The 22,269-nt window shown below is 36.8% G+C and overlaps 1 protein-coding gene across 6 annotated transcripts in view; it reads right to left on the reverse strand.

The window, feature by feature from the left end:
• ZNF385D (zinc finger protein 385D) overlaps positions 1-22,269 on the reverse strand; it is a 417,872-nt gene that overhangs the window by 10,242 nt on the left and 385,361 nt on the right. For all 6 annotated transcript variants that reach the window (XM_064704620.1, XM_064704623.1, XM_064704621.1 and 3 more), the window contains 3 exons: positions 5,028-5,261; positions 2,900-3,078; positions 1,474-1,575 (listed from right to left, as the gene is read on the reverse strand). In XM_064704620.1, coding sequence (XP_064560690.1) covers positions 1,474-1,575; positions 2,900-3,078; positions 5,028-5,261 — 515 coding nt within the window. The remainder of the gene's footprint in view (positions 1-1,473; positions 1,576-2,899; positions 3,079-5,027; positions 5,262-22,269) is intronic.

The raw sequence follows: 22,269 nt of genomic DNA on the forward strand, positions 1-22,269 counted from the left end.
ATTGTGCCTGCATCAGAGAAGATGGTCAAGGCATAAGGGGCTAATCTCTATATGAGGACAATGGATCAACATTCTCCCTCTGCCAGAAGCATTTATAAAACCCTACAAAGCAGCAGATATAACATTCACAGAATTCACAGAATCCCTGGGTTGGAAGAGACCTTCATGATCATTGAATCCAACCCATGCCCCAACTCCTCAACTGAAGCATGGCATCAAGTGACACATCCAGTCTTTTTTTAAACACATCCAGGGATGGTGACTGTACTACCTCCCTGGGGAGGCCATTCCAGTACTTTATGACTGTTTCTGTGAAAAATTTTCTCCTAATATCCAACCTATATTTTCCTTTAGACAGCTTGAGATTGTGTCCTTGTTCTGCCGCTTGCTGCCTGGTGAAAGAGACCAACCTCACCTGACTACAGCCACCTTTCAGGAATTTGTAAAGAGTGATAATGCCACCCCTGAGTCTCCTTTTCTCCAAGCTAAACACCCTCGGCTCCCTCAGTCATTCCTCACAGGGTTTGTGTTCCAGGCCCCTTACCAGCCTCATTTCCCTCCTTTGGATATGCTCAAGCTCTCAAGGTCCTTCCCAAACTGAGGACCCAGAACTGGACACAGCACTCAAGGTGTGGCCTCACCAGTGCCGAGTACAGCGGAGAATGACCCCCCTGCTCTTGCTGGCCATGCTATTCCTGACACAGGCCAGGATGCCATTGGCCTTCTTGGCCACCAGGGCACAGTGCTGGACACTGTCCAGCCACACCATTCCCAGCCTATAGTGCTGCAGGGGTTTATTATGGCCAAACTGCAGGACTCATTCAAGCAGTTTAACTGATGGAGAAGAAAAAAGACAGATGTGCACTATGCCACCCACAATATAAGCTGCTTCTTAACTAATGGCAGCATCTTAAAAGGTTTTTTTTTATTAAAAAAGAAATAAATCTGCTTTTGGAGCTAGTAAGAATTGTATTTCAGATAGTTTATCTTGGCAGTCAGAAATGTGACCAGAACTATTCTGAAACAGTCGAATGAAAGAAGAGGCAGGTTTTTTTAATTGCTTCACTTGTTATCTCAACAATTCTCTAAATAAGGATAGAATGAATGGTTTATATTTTATAGAGATTTTATTTAGTTATTTCATCACTATTGTCCTTGGTGAAAACTGGAAATATCCAGTTTGACATCTGGAGGTCTTTTCTGTCTCTTGCTCTCTAGTGACCTTTGCAACAAGCTTATTTTCTGAGTTTATTCAGAGTAGCTACAAAAGCAAGGGTCCACAGGCTGTAGTAAACACACTTTAAAGTATATTAAAAAATCCCTTGTGGGCTTCCAGTGGCTCCTTAATGTACTTGATACTCCAATGGCTTACTCTATCACTCTACTTCTAAGCATTTTCCCACTTATGTTTTCTAAAAATCCTACTCATCATGATTAAAATAAAAGTCAAATGAAAAAAGGTGATTGGCTTACCCCTAGCGGATGTGTTCCCTTTTGGAGTTTGTTGTAAGGGCTGTATTTAGGTTTGGGTGGCTTCCCAGCAGCTCTGTCTTTGTGCCTTCTACTGCTTATGTGCTGTTAAAATATATTAGGGAGGGAAGGGGAGGAAAGACAACAAAGGGTAGTAGTTGATAGTTACACAAAAGATCACTTCAGATTCTGCTTTACACAAGATTAATGCTCCAGTAAGAAAGGCTTTTGCTCTACAGCAGCATCACTTTGGTTAATTCAATAATGAAAACGAATAGGCTCTTTTGAAGTTTGAAGGATCCTTTGTGCACCAAATATTGGGGCTGTAATTTCCATCGGTCCTAAATTCAACTCTGCTTCCACTACAGTTAAATATTTTCCCACCTTTTCTAACTTCAATAGGACTTGAGTCAGGTTAAAGCCTTTGAAAAACTCTTCCCTAACTCTATAAATCACTTTTCAAATCCAATCCACTGATGATAGAAAGTTTTTGAGGAATATTAGGTAGTAAAGCATTCCCTATTTGGGGAAGAATATAAGGTCAGAAAATTGTTCAAATCCCTAAGCTGTCTGGAGATCCTTCTGAGATAGTTACATATCAAACTAAGAGAGTGTGAAAAAAAATGCACAAAATCCATTATCTTCTTCATAAGTTCTGTGAGATTTTTAAAGTATCTTTCTAGACAGATTTTCTTGCAGTATTAGAAGTAAGGGACATTTTTTCAGAATTCTTTTTTTACTTTGATTTTCATTTTCAAGAGAATTATCACAATAAAAATATATAGAACTGGACTTTTTGCTCTGAGACCAGAAGAATGGGTATTGGTATTGTCCATTATTGAATTAATCTTCATTCTTGTAAAGTTTCTTTACAAGTATTTAATTACAATAGGCATATGGAATTAACCTAAGTGTTTTTCTGAAAGCTTTGATCATCTAAAGAATGACTGAACATAACTTAGAGTAATTGCAATTTAGAGGTCATGCTTCTCAGTTAGAGTGAAACATTGATAAAATATTAGAAATTCTCTCCATCTTACATTTCTAAGTGGGTTACTTAGCATTCTGTGAAAGTACTGCCTGCATCCACCTTCACATCTTTGTCAAGGCAAATATCATGCACTACATGAAATGGCAGATTTTATTAGCTCAGGACAATTCTAGCAGTCTAAACACAGTTGTAACGTGTTACACTTTCTATAACTCTTTACCAAAGGTGCATAATTGAGAGCTTTTGAAAAGACATATTCCATGCAAGGGAAAATCATAATCAAAACAAAACATACAGCATGGCAGCCAAGTACAATGAACAAAACTGTGATTTCCATTTGGACACAAATTATTCTATTGACATGTTCTGTGTTGGTACTTTACCACCATGAAAACAAAGAACAGCCAAAGATTCTCACTCCTCAAGCTGGCTGAGTACCTGTTTCAGTTGTGTCTCGGAGTTTACGTGTACATCACATATTTCACAGTGAAATGTTTTGTTCTGAAGGCCTGTGTTTCCTTTATTCACAGGTCCTTTGCCTTTTACGCCTGCCCGGGGAAAGGCTTTTATGGTTCCACTTCCATTCCGAGCTTCCAGCATAGTTTTGTGCTTAGTCCCTGGAGACAACAGAAATGGGAAACAGAAACAACTTTGGCAATTGGGTTGCATTCATTGTTTTATTTTCCTTTTAAAATAAAATCATATGAGCCTCAGCTTGGTGCCATCTGCTCTCCATGGAATAGGGCTGTCTTGGTCTGTATCAGAGTCATACTAATGTAACAGTATTTCACACCTGGTATTTATTTACTAAATTACATACCTATAGGTAATGCACTGGAACAAAGCAGCCAGACCAGAAAGTAGCAGCACAATCAGGTACCCTGATGTGAAGTTAAATGTGTGTGACTTTTCTCATTAACACCTGCTGCTAATAAGACCTGAATTGTAGTTGCAAAAGAAAAGTAATTTAGCTATTAAAGATGTAGTTGGCTTTGATTTGTAGTCCTCCTGAATAGATTGATAAACAGTATGTCTAGGTAGCTTACAATTAAATCTGTAATTAACTTATTACTCTTCAAACCAGAAAGGTGCAGAGGTTCCTGGAAGCAACCTATGGATCATTAATGTCTTGGACTGAAACCAAAACATGTGAGAAGCATGTATGAGAGAAAAATACAATTCCCTTTTTTTTTTTTTAATAGTAAATAAAGGTTGCATAGAGAACACTAGTGTTCTGTTGCTGCACCTTTACTCAGACTGAACAGTTTCTTACACTGTTGACTCCCACACAGGTAGCCTGTGATGATAATGGACTGACTACTGCATACAGAACCACCACTCCAGTGCTAATTGCTGTATGCATCCACAGACTTGCAAAAAAAAAAAAAAAAGCATGTGTGTGAGCACACACACAGTTTATCAGCACAGGCAGCAGAAACTTGGAAGGTTGTATTTAAATATTCAGAATAGTGTTTTGGCTCTCAGCCTGATCAGAATATTTAGTATTTATATGAAGTTAAATACTTTAAAAGGATACAGTTTGAAGTTGAACTTTCACCAGTTGAAGATCTGGCATATAGTAAACAGCATTCAAAACTGATGGAATTTTGTTTCTCATGAATGCCAAGAAGTCATAATTTCCATTCTAATTTCTGTATATATGCCAAAGCTATTTCTTTTTAAAGTGCATCATAAAACTTTTGATCATTTTGCTCTAGGTATTTTATCACTGTCTCTAAATTTCAAACCAAAGGTTCTCTTTCTGTCTCTGAACTCTACTTACCCTTGATAAGAGGCAGCCCCTGACATCCAAGATCAGGAACTTTCTGTAAGATGGCTATAAGTGGTCACTGCCATCATATCAAATCCCTAGATCTTTAAACCCCACCCACCACTGACCCAATCAATAACTTGCTTAAATTAGTGACTGTGAATGGTGGCTGTTCACTACCAGAACTTACTGATGCTTCTAGCTCTAATGACAAGAAAAAGTTAAAAAACTAAGAAAGATGGAGGAAAGCAATTATGCATTCAACCACCATGAAGCAGCTGCTATCAGTTGATGAAAACAAAGGGAAAATATACATAATTTTAAGAAGTAATTTATTAACAGACAATATGGAGCTAAGAACTCTTACTCCCATCATTGAACTCTGCCTGACTGATGCTCCCTCTTTCAGCCTTAATTTGTTAAATTTCAAACAAAGCTGATGGCATTCATTCTCAGTTTGCTAGTTGGCACAAGCAAAACTATGCAAAGTCTGAACACCAAAGGTAATGAAGTAGAGCTGTCATTCAGCTCAATAAGGTTTTGAAGCTGCAAAGGCTAAAGTGTAAGAAAATCTGCAACTTGCAATAAATTCCTTTCTTCCTCTTTTTTGAAAGCCTCTTTGCCTGTCATTTTTATACTTTAATAGTTAATGAATTCCATGTAATTGCCAGTTTTCTGCCACCTCTTTGTCCCCTGCTGCAAGAGATCTAATCTATTCAGGGGAAGATAATTGCAGTGCTCTTGAGACAGAAGGGAAAAAAAAAAGGGAAGCAAGCAAGCACTGCTCCATCTCACCACTGTTGTGCGCCTCCAGCTGCGAGGCAGAGTTGACAGCGACTTTGCATAGTGAACAGTACAGCAGTCTTTTTGCTTTCTCTTCCTCAGTCTCCACGGAAGGGCAAGTGCTGCTGCTCGTGGCTGTTGTGGGGATTTTCTCCACTTTAGAGGTGATCTCAGTTGTCATAACACTGCTCTTCCGGATTTCCACGGTTGTCGTCGTTGATATTGCTGGTGTCCCTGTGTTTGTGTCTGTGGGCAAAGAGAGGAGATGGAAAGAAATGAAAACAAATAGAAAAAAATCATCTGACCTTTGGTGTTGGCTTGCTGACGTCCCAGTGCTGTGATGACACAGAGAGGCAGATTGTTCTGGTGGTGGTTTGACTAATGTAATGAACTAAACCTGACCCTTTCCTTTGTATTTCGTGTGGTTACAAAATACAGTACTCCCATGTATTAGAAAACCATGTGTTGTCTCCTGCAGTCTGCCCACACAGAACTCATAAACTGAACAAAAAGGTCATTAAGAATGTACTGTACAACAGAAGAAAAATACAATAAAAGGGGTCATGAAAATGACCAGCACAACAGGCAGTTTAAATTTATACACACAACTTCAGAGGCATAAACAGCTCTAGTAACACATGATACATACGCTGATTGTGTAGCCAAGCTAAAGTTTTAACATCTACTAATACAACTAAAATGAATAAATCAGCTTTTATATCTGGTAAAAAAAAAAAGAAATTGATACTTCACTTGATTTTTCCCAACACCACACTAAAAGAATGAAGGTAATTATAAATGCACAGTACACATTGTTATTTATTATTACATAATAATGATACATACTAATAACAGTAACTAAATGTATATACAACATTCCCTAGCTGAGACCTAAACAAACACTAATAAGAATTTCATTCTGCCTATTGGTTGGAAAGATTACAAGCAAGATATGTACCTCAATCTGGAAACTTATTTCTTGCAGCTAAGAACATGTGCTTTTCCCATACTTATCAAATGAAGGAGAAAGAAAATACACAATGATATTTTAGTTTAAATAATTGATACATGATGTTTGGATATGACAGTATCATGTTCCTGTTAAGTACTTAGCAGGGTGGAGGACAGCAAAATGCAGCAGTGAGGGCAGTGAAGAAGATGGTGGGGTAAGGGACATGAGAAGGAGACAAAGGACAGGACCTGTTCTTCCTTTGCAGATCTGTATTTTATCATATTCAGCCTACTGAGCAGTAGCTTAAAAAAAAAAAAATCTTGGTTACTTTACTGCAATAGGCCTGGATTTGGGTACTTCCCAGCATGGCTCGCTTTGGTTTCATGCATTACTTGGTGTTAGTGATGCTCTACTGCTCTACCTGTACTATGCTTTATTTACTGCCCCCCACCAGAACAGACAAAATACCAATTCTTTGCCTTCGAGAGCCAAGTACATGCTCTGATGCAGGAGGGACACAACTAACTGGTACCACAGTGGTGCATTGCATACTAGTACTGTTCCAAACTTTGCTAATGGAGATCATTCCTAATAGCTTAGCAGGCAATATCAAATTGGAAGCAAGGCAAACACACTAAGAAACCTGATTCAAAACAATTTTAATACATTGAAGAAACAGTTTAGAAAATTAGATGCTTTTCAGTAAAGACAATTGCAGGAATCCACACTCAGTAGGTTTAATCTGATCTATTAAAACAGAATGATGAACAACAACCCGAGTGCTGCATTTGAGGAAATTTTATTGTATATTTCATTTTGACTGTTTTCTTTGTTTATTTGCTCGGTTTTCAGAAAAATCTTTCAGTAGCAGACATCATGAACACAGATCTCTTCTATCATTGTGCTATAAAACAGGTAACCACCACACTGAAATTGCAAAGCAAAAGGTTTAGGAGGTATTTTTTCCTCCTCTGATCAGCTCTGAAGGCCCTGTGTCCAGCCTGGGGACATCAATGTCAAAAAAACCCCCAAAAATTACTTGCTTTGCTGTTAATTCAGAAACAATACAAATGCAAAGCAACCAGAGAGGGCTTGTGATGGAGGGACCCAAAATAAATTACAAATTTAGAAAACATGAACTGTGAATATGGAAGAAAAAGAGCGAGCACTGACAGTGTTTTTTATATCTGTAGAAGGTAGCTAAATATAAGAGAATATACTCTGCTCCCTCATCCCTCCTAGTAGAACAAGGACTATTGGATTACATCAAGAGAGACTTAGATTAGATGTGAGGAAATTCTTTCTAATATTAAAGTTTATGAAGCCTGGGAATAACCTACCTATACAAATCCAGAAATATTTCCTACTGGGGGACTTGAATCTGGCTGAACAAATATCTACACAAATATGATTCCCTTTCAATCAGTGGGAATACAACCCTTTAAGCTCTATTAAGTTTTATACATTGTATATTTTGTCATGTTTCTACATACTCTCACAGAGGGTTTTTAAAAATTATCATTCATAAATCCAAGAAAGCAGATTTTCATGTGAATATTCTAGGTATTGACAGGCATTAAAGCATGTAGCAAAAAACAAAGTCCCACTCAAGGTCAAATCACTGTTTGGTTTTCTCTTCCCTGAAAGAGTGCTTGGAAGTTTTCATATCCTGAAGGTACTGGGGATGTCAAATATCAGTGCAGAAGGAATGAGGTTACCTTGCTGAAGAGTCTCTTCTTAGTTATGATTTTTTTATAAGGTTTCAAAAGAAAAAATATTAAAATATTAGGCATTTTGTTGGGAAACTGATGAAAAAACAAAGCCTTTGAAGATCTATCCACAAAACTGTAGAGCTAACTAGTCACTCCTTTCCCATTCCAAAGAATCCATTGAATGTTTGCTTTCCTTCAGTCAAAAATTGCTGCAGTGAATTATTTTCCTCAAAAGCCCAATTCAAATCCAAACCCATTCACTTTATAAGCATTAACATTGCTTTTAAAACATCGGTTTCTGCATCCTGGTACTACTGTACAGTAGTAGACTTAGCCGATGTACTCTCTTGGTGACATGGAAGGCAAGGGACAGATGGCCCAGGCAGGGGAAAGGGACATTAACATTCTCTCAGGATTGATAGCATAGTTGGTGCTCATTCTAATCTTGCAGGAAATTAGAAATATACATCAATCACCACTGCCAGCTTTGCAGTGTAAGGGTCAGTATTTAGCCCTAAGCAAAATATAGATGATAATTTCTTTACTTTCCTTAGGAAAACCTGAGGCAATGAATGAAATAAAACAATAAAAGCTGAAATAATGGCAGATTTTATGCTGCTTCAAGTATCTGACCTTCTGTATCCATGCTGATCTAATATTTCACTATGTAATTATTTAAAAGCTAAAAGAAAATGCAAACAATTATGCTAGCTGTTTTGAATATTTTGAGGGTGTTTTGAAATGCCCAAATGAAAGCAGCATAGTATATAAAAAATTAAAAATGGTAAAGGTCATCAGGAAAAAAAATCAAAGTTCAATGCATTTATTCCGCATTTTAAGAAGTGCCCTATGCAAATACACTTGATATTCTACTAATGCAAATACATTAATGACATTAAAACATAAATAGAAAGCCATTGAAGTTCACCATGTAAAAGTCACGAAATATTTAAAGATGCAAAGCTGCTCATTCTCATATAAACTTTAGAATTTTCAGCAGAGATTAGGAATAAAACATTCTAAAAGCTGTCAAGTAAGCTTACAAAGAGGCAATTCCATTCCTTTTCTCACAAGAACTTCTAATCTAACCAGTGTGCGTCCCTTTGAATATTTTAGTGTTGCTGCCTGTCTGGAGTTCAGTGCTTAAATACAGGGCAGAGCATTAAAGGTATAAGGGATTAAAACCCAAACAAACAAGGAAAAGCAACACCAAAAAGAAGTAGGAAGGCATTTGAGTTCATGCCTTGAAGACTGAATCAGCATTTCTTAACACTGTATTATGACAGTGCTTTAAGAGCTATTTCAATTATAAATGTTATAAAATTGAGCTGGAAATTCAGCCACAGTCAAATGGAAGATTTGTTTCTGGTGACGCAGGCTTGCAGCACTGTGCTATTTTCATACCAGTGGCCCACAGCAAATATTCATTATTGCAACTGTCACTGCTTGGCTTTGGTATAGAAGTTGATTGCTGATATTGTACGGAACTGGACTCCAGCAGCAAAAAAAAAAAAAAGAAAAAAAAGGAACACTTCAGGATTCAAAAGAATCCATTTGTGATTCTGGTCTTAATATAGCAACAGAATAAAAACTAAAAATATAAAAATATTACATTACAATCTAGTCTTAGTCACGGGCAAAATCAAAGGTCTGTTTTAACAAGAGACAAAGACAGATGAAAAAATAGTCTGTGAGAACTGACTTCTTTGAGCACTACAGATACCATGGTTCAAATGGAAAACTGTATTGTGATTAAGGTTCTCCTAAGTAAGCAGGATTAATTTTATATCCCAGCTACAAGAGTCATGAATTTTCTTTAGTCTGAAGAAACAGAAAATTACAACTCATGTTTTTCTTCTGAGCATGTGAAAGTTTCACTCATCAGTTCCTGCCACTAAGCCTAAGAATTTCTTATCCTGAAGCTATAAATAGACCCACAGAGAGAGAAACATACTCTGACTTCAAACAAATCACAAATATTTATGAGCATGTTTTTTCTTCCGCAATTTCAAGTGGCACACATTTAAAAATATCTGATTTAGCACATATCCATGCATTCATTTAAATCAAACTCCGCCTTTGACATAAAAGGATTGAGCAGTTGGCCCATAACACTGTTCAGGGAAAAAAAAAATAAACAACAAAACAAGCCAAAAAACCCCAACAACTGCACCTGTGCAGAAGGTAGAAAGCATGTTCTTTCTCATAACAAACAGAATTTGATATGAAATATTTCACTGTATGAAACCACTTAGTATTGCAGGAACATCATCAGCTGGCTGTATAGCTTATAACAAATCCATGCCAATGCTCCCATACAGACCCTTGATATTGGCATGTTCAGGGCTGGGACTGGGACTAGTATGTTATTTTCCTGACTACAAAGAAAACTGTGTCCTCAGTTTCCTTGGGCTGCTTTGAAAACTCCATTTTCCTCCATTACTTCTGTGGTAATTACATTTGAAGATAAGACTTAATTTCTTTAGAATCTATAAATAGAATAGTGGAGTACCCCAAAACCAAAGTATCACCTCCAAAAAAATTACGACTGACAGATATTTTTGCGCTTAGCTGATTTTCTGTTCTCATATGCTGAAACATAAGCATGTGTGCTAGCACATCACCGGCTCCAGCACCTAAATAAAATACTGTGAAAAATTTTGGCTCAAATGTATCAACCTCTTATCCTTTATATGTGCAGAATACAAACTTGCATATTTTGTGGTCGGTGCATATCTGGCCCTCTACAATATATTGTACAAAAAAAAAATTTTTGGTATCATATTATCAATAATCCAGTCATTAGACTTAATTTTACATTCAAAACCTGGATTCAATCTATTTATTATAGATATATCCTGCTCAGAATAGATATATTTACTTGGAGAGATAGAAGTATATTTTTAGAACTCAGAAGGACCCATATAAATTTTCTCAAAGAATAACTAATTACATGATGATTTAGAGACATAAATAGCAAGCATCACAGGGTTTTTTGGCATAAAAGACCTAAATATATGATTGACAACTGTTCAATTCATCACTTTATGGTCACCTTCAATGGCACAATATGAAATACTAGAAACCATGGTGTTCACCTGATCTTTTACAGGATGGATACTAATTATTATGCCATAATGGAAGGGTCAAGAGCTCTGAAGTAATAAAAAAAGCTGAGTATGAAAAACCAGGAACAGTATTTGAAAATTTTTGATGAGCTATCTTTTTCGAACTTTTTTTAAAGTCTGGTTTTTAAACAGCTCTTTACCTGTTTTGTCTCCCTTTCCTTGTCACTATCCTGGCTTGTCAATACTTTCTTGGTCAAGGTCCTTGTTAGCTTTCTTTGTCTAGGTGTCTATCAAAATTACTTTTAATATCCAGAAAGTCTGAACATGTCTAAGGTATTGCCCAAGCTTTTGCCCAAATGTACTAAACAAGCATTACTGAGAAACTGAAGGACTACAAAATTTCCCAGAATGAGCATGAAAGACAAGTACCAGGAATTTTCTGGGATTGTAAGTGGAGAAGCAATGACCTCAGTATTTTGAGCAGCCCCTGCTTTTTAACACTTAAATAAATCATAATTTGCACAGTGCTCATCACTCAGAAACAAGATGAAGAAACAACTGGCTGCACAACAAATGACTTCATTTTACTGCTGCCTCTACTCCATGCTTCCCATCAAGATGCTTTGGCAGTGATTTGATGGCAGGGAGACAGAAAACAGGATGTTTGGTGACAAAAGGTGCCCACAGAGAGTGTGATGATGAAAAGGAAGTAGCAAACTTCATATATTTGATCTGTGGATATTTTCCTCCAGTTAAACTCAATTCTGTCAAGTCCTCAGATGACCTTCTTCATTAATTAGGAGTACAAAATATTCTAATGAAATTATACCTAATTTTTACTAGCAGTTCTCTTGGTTTAAAGCACAGTTCATTAATCTTCAACCACAGAGGGACAACTACATTTCTGTTGAGGTTAATTGAGCTGGCAGCAACAGCAACAGCTAGGGGTAAAAAGCCTGTGGAAAGCGAAGGAGTTAGAGAAATGTCACACCATGTCTGAGTTTTGGGTTCTTAGGCAAATGTAGCTGAGAAAAATATGACTGGAAGGTAAGGAAATGATGAGGAGAAGCCATTTATTTTTCAGGTCATTTAAGGGACACTTGGTGATTGAGTTTGGACACTGAGCTGTCCTTATGATTGTACAGATTTTTCCTCAGCCAGGCAGAAGAAGACCAACTTTCACTGGCTATGAGTGAAAGGGTCCCCATGCAAGGAGCTGCTGGCTGAAATGACTCTCACAGTTTAATTAATGGGTACTCTGTAGTGAAAATTTGATTTGAAATCATAACAAAGTGTTTGCCTAAGAGGTGGAGCTCACACTCAAATGCAAAGAGGATTTTTGCATGCTTGAGGCTATGCTGAAAAACTACCACCAGTTTTACACCTGCATGCACCTCTGTATTCATTTAACAACTTTAAGTAAAAGTAAACATAATAAAAAATATACTCACAGCTAATCTTAGTACACGAGTAGAAACTGAGCATCAGTTGAGTTTATTACAAATAAAAACCAAAGAACTGAAAAAACTGAAAAAGCTAAAAGCCCAGCAAGGAAAAAGGTTTTGCAAGACATCCTACAGTAAAATGAATTTGCCTTGAATGTCTCTTTCTGGAGGCCAACACATGCACACAGTCCCCATCTCTATTATTATCCTCTCTGCTCCTCCAAAGCAGGCCAGCTGCACATGAACTGCCTTTGTTGCTCCTTGGCTTGTACTGAATGCCAGACTGCCCAGGGATATCTGGGTGCTTCGGCTTCATCCAGAAGTCATCCAGAGACAGCTACAGCAGTGGGAAGGGATGATTGCATTCCTGTGTCCAGGAACATCCTTGGCACCGTGTGAATCACTAGCACAGACAGAAGCCCAAAATAATGTTTAAAAATAGGGCCTGCATCAGTGCCAAGGTCCAGGTGGCATGAGTTATATCCAGTCAGTTCTGGAGACAGTATTTCCCCAAGGAGAATTCAGCGAGCAACTTTTCTCTGTGTCACTAACAGCAATGGCTTCACAGTATTACCTTCCTACCCAAAAACTCATTAAAGCTTTAGGTCACACCGTGTACCCAGGAGAAGATATTGCTCTTACGAAGGTCAGTAAGTAACTATGATTTAGTTTCTGACTGCTGCTCCTGCTGCCCCACACACCTACCATGCAGACATGGGGAAGGAAGCAGCAGGGAAGCTGTTCTCTTTAACTTTGCACTGTCAACTCTAGTGATGGAAGTGAGCTTTGAAAGGACCCCTCCTAAACTCCCTTTCTCTTTGACAGAGACAGAGAAGGCACAGTCTAGGCTATACACTGCTGCAAACTGAGAAGTATTTTTCACAAAATAAGTAGGTTGGCAAAGCCTATTTAAAACTTGATATCAAAAACAATTTACAGTGGAATCTCTCCCCAGCAATCTGCCACCAAAAACAAAGAAACATGGAGAAGTATTAATCACCAGCAGAAGAGGAGAAAATACATTGCTTTCATTAATCAAATGGAACAAGGAAAGAATAAGTGAACTGCACTGCAGATTGGAAAGGATTGCTCTCCATTTTAAGCAGGTAGTTGATTTTTTTTGCATTTTAAGCAAGTTGAATGTCCTCTTCAAAACCTCCACCTAAATGTTAAGTTTCAAAACAGATTTAGTCATAGAATCCCTAGAAGTAAATTAAAATAACTGGAATATACCTCAGAATTTCTAAAAGGTCTGACTTCTGACTGCTCTTTTAAGTGTAATACCTCATGGCATTCCCCTGTCTTGAATCCAGGAATAATTAAAGCTATTCCCTTTACAGCAGCTCACTTCCTTTACTGGAAAGCAATGAACTAGTAAATCTGATTTTGGCAATAACTGAAGTTGTGTCTAACACAGACAGGAATTGTCCCTTGCAGTACCAGCATCACAATTATATAACTTTTCTCAGTGGAGACAAGGCAGGGAGAGCAGGGAGGAGACATCCTTTCAGACATCTGTCCTGTAGTGCATTGGAAGTGGAGCCTGTAGCAGATGTGCTCCAGGGACTGATCAGCAATGACTTTTGTTACAAAACACCTGCTCTTCCTTAAGTAGCTGAGATACCAAATGCCCACATTTGGAAGAACAGATTTCACAAGAAATTGAGGAGACGACAGTACAGGAGTTGTTAGTATTATTGCCATTCCTTAATCTTTGGAGTAAATAATTGTTTTGATTTTCCTGGTATCCCATTTAGATTTTTATTAGTCTTCTTCAGTCCAATGTTTTTACAAGGAATTCTTTCCCTGAGTGATCACATATGGTTAATAACATATTTTGTAAATTGAAAAGAGCACTCTTGCTATAAAAGTAGCATCCAGTTGAGTGCCAGGGAAAAGAAAACCTTTTGCAGTTTTCAGAGTCTCTGGAAAAGACTCTTTTATTATTCACAGCTGCAGTTACTATGACCATCTATTTAACTTGTTCTTAAATCTCCACCAGGGTCCATATTCTAAAATAAATTATTTTACTACTGCCTGTATGCCCTCTGTTCCTTCCTCTCTCCCACCCACCACAGGTTGCTTCAGGGCTAGGACTGAAACGGAGAGTTTATGAAATGCCCTGTGTCATCATTACAGTCAAAAACATTGAATGATGTCTGCAGAGGGTTTCACAGACAATACAGACCACAATTTCTAAATAACTCAGTGTCATCACAGTTCTTGGTATAATTTACACGTTTTTGGTTGCTTTTTCTTACTTTTTAATAAAAGAATTATTTTGTGCAACACAAGCCATCTATGTTGGCTCTCATGTGTCAGTCTTTGCCTCCAGGCAGACTGCTACCAACTGAACTATTAGTCTAATTACATTAGCTGGCAGAAGAAACACACTGAGTAAACCACAGTAAAGCTGGATGAATGGTCCTGGGATAAGGCAAAGACCAACAGAAACCTGTCTACTTTGACAATTTAATGAGTTCCCTTTCATCAAATGTTGTCTTTGTCAGAAGGGACTGAATCAACCCCTTTTTATCTCTTCCAGTAGTGCTCCCTGACACCATCCACACATATCCAGCAGAGAGGTTATTAGTGCTTTGTTGTTTGGGGTGTTTATCTAGTCAATATGATAATTTTATCAGGCAAGTTCTCCACAGAAGAAAAACACAAGGAGTGATGTTTTTCTAGCCCAAAGCTGTTCTCATGAATAATATAAATACTTCTGCACACAAGAGAACAGTAAAAATCAAAAAGTATTTCCTTGTGGCACCATTCATAGATATCACTCCTACTTTCAAAGCTTATAGAATCAAATATATTATTTGATTTAACCAATTACATACAAAACAATGATGGGTTTGTATTTTAGGACACAAAGCTAGTAGAATAGGCTTTAAAGGAAATGACTGCTCTTAGTTTGCAGTGACAGCAAAAGAGAGTAGCTGCACATTAATCTATATAAGTATCAAAATGGCAGCACAAGACTGGCTATAGCAAATATTTGAAGGTTCTAGATGAAGTATCTAATTCTTGCTCTGCTTTGGTCTTTTCCTATATATCCTCTTGTAAGGCTGACATTAAATGCCTAGGTTATCTGGAAAACTAGAAGTGACACAAATTAATACTTATAATGATGTAGTTAATTTTTCAGAAGGTTTGGTCCAACACTTGCAAAGACAGAAGTTCTGTCGTGTTGAGTGAAGGTAACTACATGGTAATAGGCAATTAGTCATAGGAAAATGACAGCTCCAGTCTGTTCAGAACAAATATCATGGAGGGATATTTGAAGAAAACAATCTTAAGCGACAGGAGCAGGACTGATAATGACTGCAATCTCTGCTAGTTCTGTTCAATTTTCTTCCCCAAGCAGGAAAGGGTATTAATGACCATAATTACAGCTTTGATTAATTTCTTTGGTAAACCCAAATTGTCATTCTCTTCATGTGCCACATTTTTCTTTGTATGCAGTTCTTTCTCTAACAACATAACACTGTAGCAACAAAAAAGGTTTCAGCTTCCCTTCTAAAGATGGCTGTAAATACTACAGCACTTACAAAATCATACCCCAGCTTCCTCTGTTAAATTTTTTTCCTTTCTTGTACATGATAGTTATTCAAACATCACTAGATCTGACATCATTCAGATCCAGCATTATCTGTTAGAAAAGAGAAAAAGAGAAAATAAAAGTTCGCCTTATCAGGGTAATATACTATTGTTCTGGTTCCTTATTTTTCATTGTCATATCTCTCTCCCATGTACACTATAATGGAGAAAAATGTATGAATGAGTCCATGAAAGCACTAATACAGGCCCAAATATTTGAAAATTGCTCTCATTTGTAGCTATTTTATAAATAACTGTATGTATTTTTCATATTCATGTTTACACAGTATCTAGGTGAATAGGTGCAATCTGCCTGCCTCAACAGCCTTTAGACATATAAATATTTGTTAATGAGCATGTAAATTTGAAGGATTACATAACGGCAGCAATCATCACTCCACAGCCTCACCTTCACTCAGTTTAGCATTATGGATTTTCTTTAAAACCCACTTTTCCTTCCTAAAAGACAGTATTTTTAGCATTTCTATTATCACATCAGGTCTTATGTCAAGAAATCTAGCTCAAAGCCCTCCTGAAAAGAAGAATACACAGAGAATGGGGGAAAAAAATTACCAACTGGATAATATAATTAATATCAATAACTTAGAATAATTCTGTGTAAGGTCTGAGGGATTACCAGAGAGATGGTGTTTTTTTTATGATGAATGCATTTTACCACTTCTTGCTTACTCCTACTTAGTACGTAGAAAATTATTTAAAAAATGCAATAAGTGTTTCAAATTTTTCAGATGAAACCAGCTGCACTTAAAAAAGTGATTTGGATGAAAAATATGGAATTAAGGGTTTAGTTTTTGGCATTAGCTTTCAAAAACCTTGGTTAAAAGTTGCAGTATGGCTGCATTAGTAGAATAACAGCAGCTGAAACAACAAACTTCTGAACATCCTTCAGCTTCTGCAATATCCAATATTAGCATCTCTTTAGCATTGATACACTATATTAGGTGTATTCTCAAGCTCTTAAGGTTGCTACTATTCAATACAGACAAAATTACAAATAGATTTTCTTAGGATAACTTTGCATCACACAGCATTTTTAAAACCTTAGCAGAGGTTATGAAAGGTAACAGCACTGCATTTCTGAAGCAAAAATTCAGATATGACAGTCTCTGAAATTTCAATACAGACTACAAAATGGAGGTTTCAATCATTGGAAAAATTCCAGTGTTTTAATTTATGAAAGAATTTTGCCAACACTTGCACAAGTTTCCTTACATAATGCTTGTGCATTAGCCATTTGGCAAGCAGGTAGGGAGCTTACTTACTTCTCCTTCAGAAAATCTGCATCATTTGTGATCTTGTAAGCCAATTGTTTCTGCTGGCAATTGACATACAGCCTTAGGAGATACAGGTCTACAGAATTAGAAATATATATATATATATGTATGTATGTATATATGTATATATACATAATTTTTTTTTTTTGTGAGTAGGAGAGAAAGACTGTGAGTTGATCAGAAAAGAGAATACTGGTTCCTCCCTCTCAAAGCCTCTGATCTGTAGACCAAGGGAATCTACAGATCAACACATCCCTTAATCCATGACCATGAGAAAAATGCATACGTTTGTACAGCTGCAAGATTTTTGTGAAATGGAAAACAAGAAGGTGGGAAAATGCTCAAAGCAACAGCTCCAGGTTTCCATTACCATTCAACCACTAGAAAAACCCTTGTGGCCTCACTCTTCTCCAAAAGGCTACACATTGTCTCCTCTCCCTCACAAAGTATAATTATACCAGTGCAACCCAAATATATTTATTTACAATATAGAGAATTAAAACAATAATTTGGAAAATTGAAGGATTTGAGGCATTAGATTTCAAAATAAACCTTCCATCAGTGTTCTTGGAAAGCTACTTTAGTGTGCTTCCCAAGTCTGTTTGCTGTACAGCACGCAGATATCTGATACCTTGCATGGTAATAGTGAAACTAAGATTTTTAAAGGCTGTGCATTGTTTACAAACATATAGAACAGAAAACATGTCTATACCATGGCAGGAAATAACTCTGGACAACCAGATATTCACTACTTTAATATTCACTACTCGTAAAATGAATTGTACTGACAGAAGAGATGAAGATCAGGGTAGACAAGATAACTCGTTCAGTGAGGAAAGTGTGTTTTGTATCATCAATAAAATTCTGCAGGAACAGAAAGTCAATCATAAACATCACAACTCAGAGGTGACAAGCTGTGCTTTTATAAACTTGTTCTTATGGCTTTCAGACATTTCTCATAAGAAATTCAAGTCAAGATTCAGTAGGTAAACAATGTGGCAATCTCAACACAATTCTCATAAAAAAAAAAAACCCAAATCCCTTCACTCCTTCTATCCTTAGCTTCCACATGTTTGTAAAGTAAGGTGGAAATTATATTTCAACATTTCAAATGCTACAGTATGCAGTAGAAGATGCAGCTTTGGGATGTTATGAGAATTCTTAGAAACACAGTACAAAGAAGATAAGATTTCCCAATTTTACATGCTAGGCTAAGATGTCAGTGAGGAAGAGTAGAGCTGCCACTAGCTATGAGAGCAAAGCATTCAGTCCTTTTTAATATAAGCAGACCTCAAAAGTAACAAAATATTTTAAAATATAGCCTAAAAAGGTGAAGGTCTAAGGGCCAGTTATAAGTTGCTAACCACCTATAGCACTTGCACAGGCAGCTTGACACTAAGTAAGAGTAGAAAAGTCAAAATGGAACCATTAAAGCAAATAACCAGCAGGACTACCTTTCTTTCTAGCTGAAATTTTAATATTTATTGTCTTAAAGGAAATAAATTCTAGGAGTTGGGGTTTTTGGACCCCAAACACTTTTTTTTTTTTTTGTGTGCACTTTCATGCCCTGTCTGACTACTTTTCTACTTATGGAAAACCCAATAAATGTCCTCATATAACAAGCAAGCAAGCAAGCAACCAGTTAAAGTTCACTTACTGTCCACTTCAATAAGTAATCTTCTCCATTGTCTTCATTAGGCTGTAACTTCTCAAACTTAATTTACAACAGAACTCAGTGATGCCAGAAAAGATGATCTGGACTAAAATGCCTCTGAGTCTGTGCTCTTTCATGATCTGAAGACACAGACCACAACAGTCGACATTCCAGCCAATATTAGGTAAGATTGTCACTGTACACAGAATTTGTTCTAACATGCTCTCCTAGATGGAATCTCAGAGAACTCACTCAGCTTGGGAAAATTGTGAGTACTGATTTCAGCCTTTCAACTTCTGCTTAAATAGTTTAAATAATTTAACAGTTGTTTAATTAAATAGTGTGCATCACAGTTAACATTTCTAGCTTCCTTGCAGGATTTTGAATGGAACTTTTCTCTCTGAGGAAAGAGTCATACCTTTGAATCATTTAGTGCACATATTTGAGAGCTACCAAGCAGGTTTTTCTAACATGTTAATCACAACTTTGTCAACTGATCAATGATCTCTCTGCAGACTTAAGTTTTTCACCAATTCCACAAAAAAAATATTATTGGACTGGAAAGCATCCATGTTGTGTAACATCTTTCTTTTTGTGACTTCGGGCTGTAACAGCTGTTTCAAATGTCAGCAGATAGGGCAGAATTAAAAAGGATACACAATGTGGACAGGGGAATTGCAGATCTAACCTATCTGTGCCTAATGCCAAGAAATTTGCAGATGGATAGCTGTTTATCAATTTTTCATCTAAATTTATTAATACTTTTAATCAGTCTAATTATGCAGCTGCCATAATGCCAAATAAGATGAGTCTGATAAACCAATCCTCTGCTCTACAGGGATACTGAAAAAATGTCACATAACAATTGACATCCCAGGAAGGGCAAGTTTTAGCAAAATATTTGGGCAATTGGTGTTTTTAAAAATATCTTTCAAATTCATTTTGTATGCTGTGAAGAGGACACCCATATTTCTCTCAAAGACAGTTTACAAAAAAAAGACACAGGCTTCTCATTTAATTGCATAGGTGAAAGTCTTTTGTGAGCTGATTACACCATACCTCTGGCTGCCAAGTTATCCTCTGAATGCATTTCATGACCTGAGCCATTCCTTTATTCTAATTGCTAAAACTAGACAAGCATGTTTTATGATCTCACTTTTGTTCATGTAGCCTGATACGTTGCTGCAGTGATTCTGCTAAGTTTCCCACTGGTCACACTGGTCTAAGACATGACATAATCAATTTCTCTCCAAAGTATCACCAGGAGTGCTTGCACTCCCCAGTCACTTCAGGCTGTGCTTGCAGTACAGAGTTCTGGTTACTCTGCTAATTTCTTCAAATGCAGTTTAAGGCCACAAAAGAGAACTTTTCTGTAAGTAGCACCAAAAAAATGGAAGAAGATAAGCTGTTCTTACAATACCTGACTATGAAAAAGTCTCAAAAAGGGAATATTGCCATAGATCCCTTCCACAGAAATAGTGTATTTTTATCTTTTCATATAGTTTTGTATGTCAGATTATAATTACTAGACTTAAGCAGCTGAATTTAGGAGAGTATAACAATACCCTTAGGCCTAAACTGTGACCAAAAAAAATACTTCAACAATGTTATTTTCCAAAAAAAGAAAATAAATAGTGCCGGTATCCAGACAATAAAAAAACCAATCTGCATGCATGATGGACAGGAACAAATGGTAAATATTTTTTTGCTGTTTCAAGCTTTCAAGAAGTAATATTTGCAAAAGATATAATAAATCTCATGAGTTTGTAAGTTAAGAAAAATATTTCAGTAATGCTCTTATAAATTGGAAACATATTTAGCTCAAAAGTTTATCAACTGAGCCTTCAAAAAATTTCATTACTCTTGTCTAGATGTACACTGCTTCTTCTCCCTTTGAACTTTAAGGCCTTTAATGCTTTTTTCCTTTCGGATTCTCTTCTTTTTCTCCAGTCCAATGGCTCACAGTAATTCACAGGCTGCTGCTTTATGACCAAAGTCTTGCACTGCACTGGCTTGTATCATCAGTATCAGCAGCTGCTGTTAAACCACCTGTCAAATTTTCAAAATTCTCACTCAATTTACTCTGAATTCCAGACTTGCACTTTTTTTTCCATGTATCTGTTCGTGTTGTTTACACAAGGGTTCTATTGGGACCTATGGCCAACCAGCTTGAGCTTCACGCACAGATGATGCTGTAAAACCAACTGCCTCTCCACTAGGAAAAAGGGAGCAGAGGAAAATTCTAGGTTGATGTTTCATGTACTGGGTTGCATAAACCACTTTTTCATGTATGAAGTAGTCAACTTTGTATTTGGAATATCAAATTGGAAAGCCAACAGTTCAACTTATTGTGCAGATATCTTACAAATTCATTCATTACTGTGAAATATCTGTCTTGGAAATAATTTTATCACTTTTCACACGTGGAACACAAATGGGCTTGCATGAGCACTGTGCTAACTTATATGAAAAATCTTTCAATATTGTAGATCAGATAACAATAATAAAATCTTACAAATTGTGCTTAGAGAATTTCAAAAATGATGGGCTTTAATGCAACATCTACTCCAGACTAAAATGTCTGAGAGTGAAAGACATATTCTGGAAACAATTTTCATCAGTTATGGCAGCTATACATAAAGTCTCTTACACATTTGGAACAGACCTCTACAATGATAGAATTATAGAAACACAAAGAATATTTTGGGTCAGAGATTTTTCACCTACATGGTAAGAAAAGAAGAGTTGTGTGATCATTCTTAAATCACATAAACAAGTATCCTCTTCTTGGGTACCATTGCTTTAAGAGGTGACTGAGAGCTGAAAATCCTTCATCATTTTCTCAGTTTGTTCTCCCTCTCCCTTTAAACATGACTAGATTGAAATCCAGATCTGCCAGACCAAATCAATTCTATGAAATTCAAGGTGAAAAGCCTCAGGTTTGGTTTGCAATTACTACTATGAGTTCTGAACATAAATCTTTCAGAATAGTTCACAGAAAAATTGATTAGCTACAAATTCACTTTAGTAAATCCCTGTGTCAGAGCTCTATTGGTCCTTAGCATCAAGCCATTTGTTTTAAGAGTGCCCACTCCAGCTGCACAATCTAGGATGCTGCATTATGCTTATACACAGCTAAGCACAGACGTGCAAGCCCACACACCTTAATGTTTTAATGTTGCAGAAAAAAATGAACTGCCTCCTCAGTGCAGTTTGTTCTGCAAGAAAGACAGTTTTGAACAACTGAGAGTGGTTTTCACCTCCACTTTCAGCATTTTGAACATGTACTGTGTTGATGCTAAACCCTCTGTAAAAAAAACACATGATAGCAAATTGTATACAGCATCTCTGTTTGTGAATCTGTCTGTCAAGGTCACACCTCACTGCCTAGTCTCTGAAATATTAAATTGCTTACCTGCATGAAGAAAATACCATTTGTTGTTATTCTGAATAACTATATTTTTGTTTTGTTTTATGTTAATGGGTTTGCTTGCCAGTTTTCCTCTCTAACTTGCTGTTTTACTT

This window comes from Zonotrichia leucophrys, chromosome 2, assembly GCF_028769735.1.
Source record: "Zonotrichia leucophrys gambelii isolate GWCS_2022_RI chromosome 2, RI_Zleu_2.0, whole genome shotgun sequence".
In the NCBI taxonomy this organism is placed as follows: Eukaryota; Metazoa; Chordata; class Aves; order Passeriformes; family Passerellidae; genus Zonotrichia; species Zonotrichia leucophrys.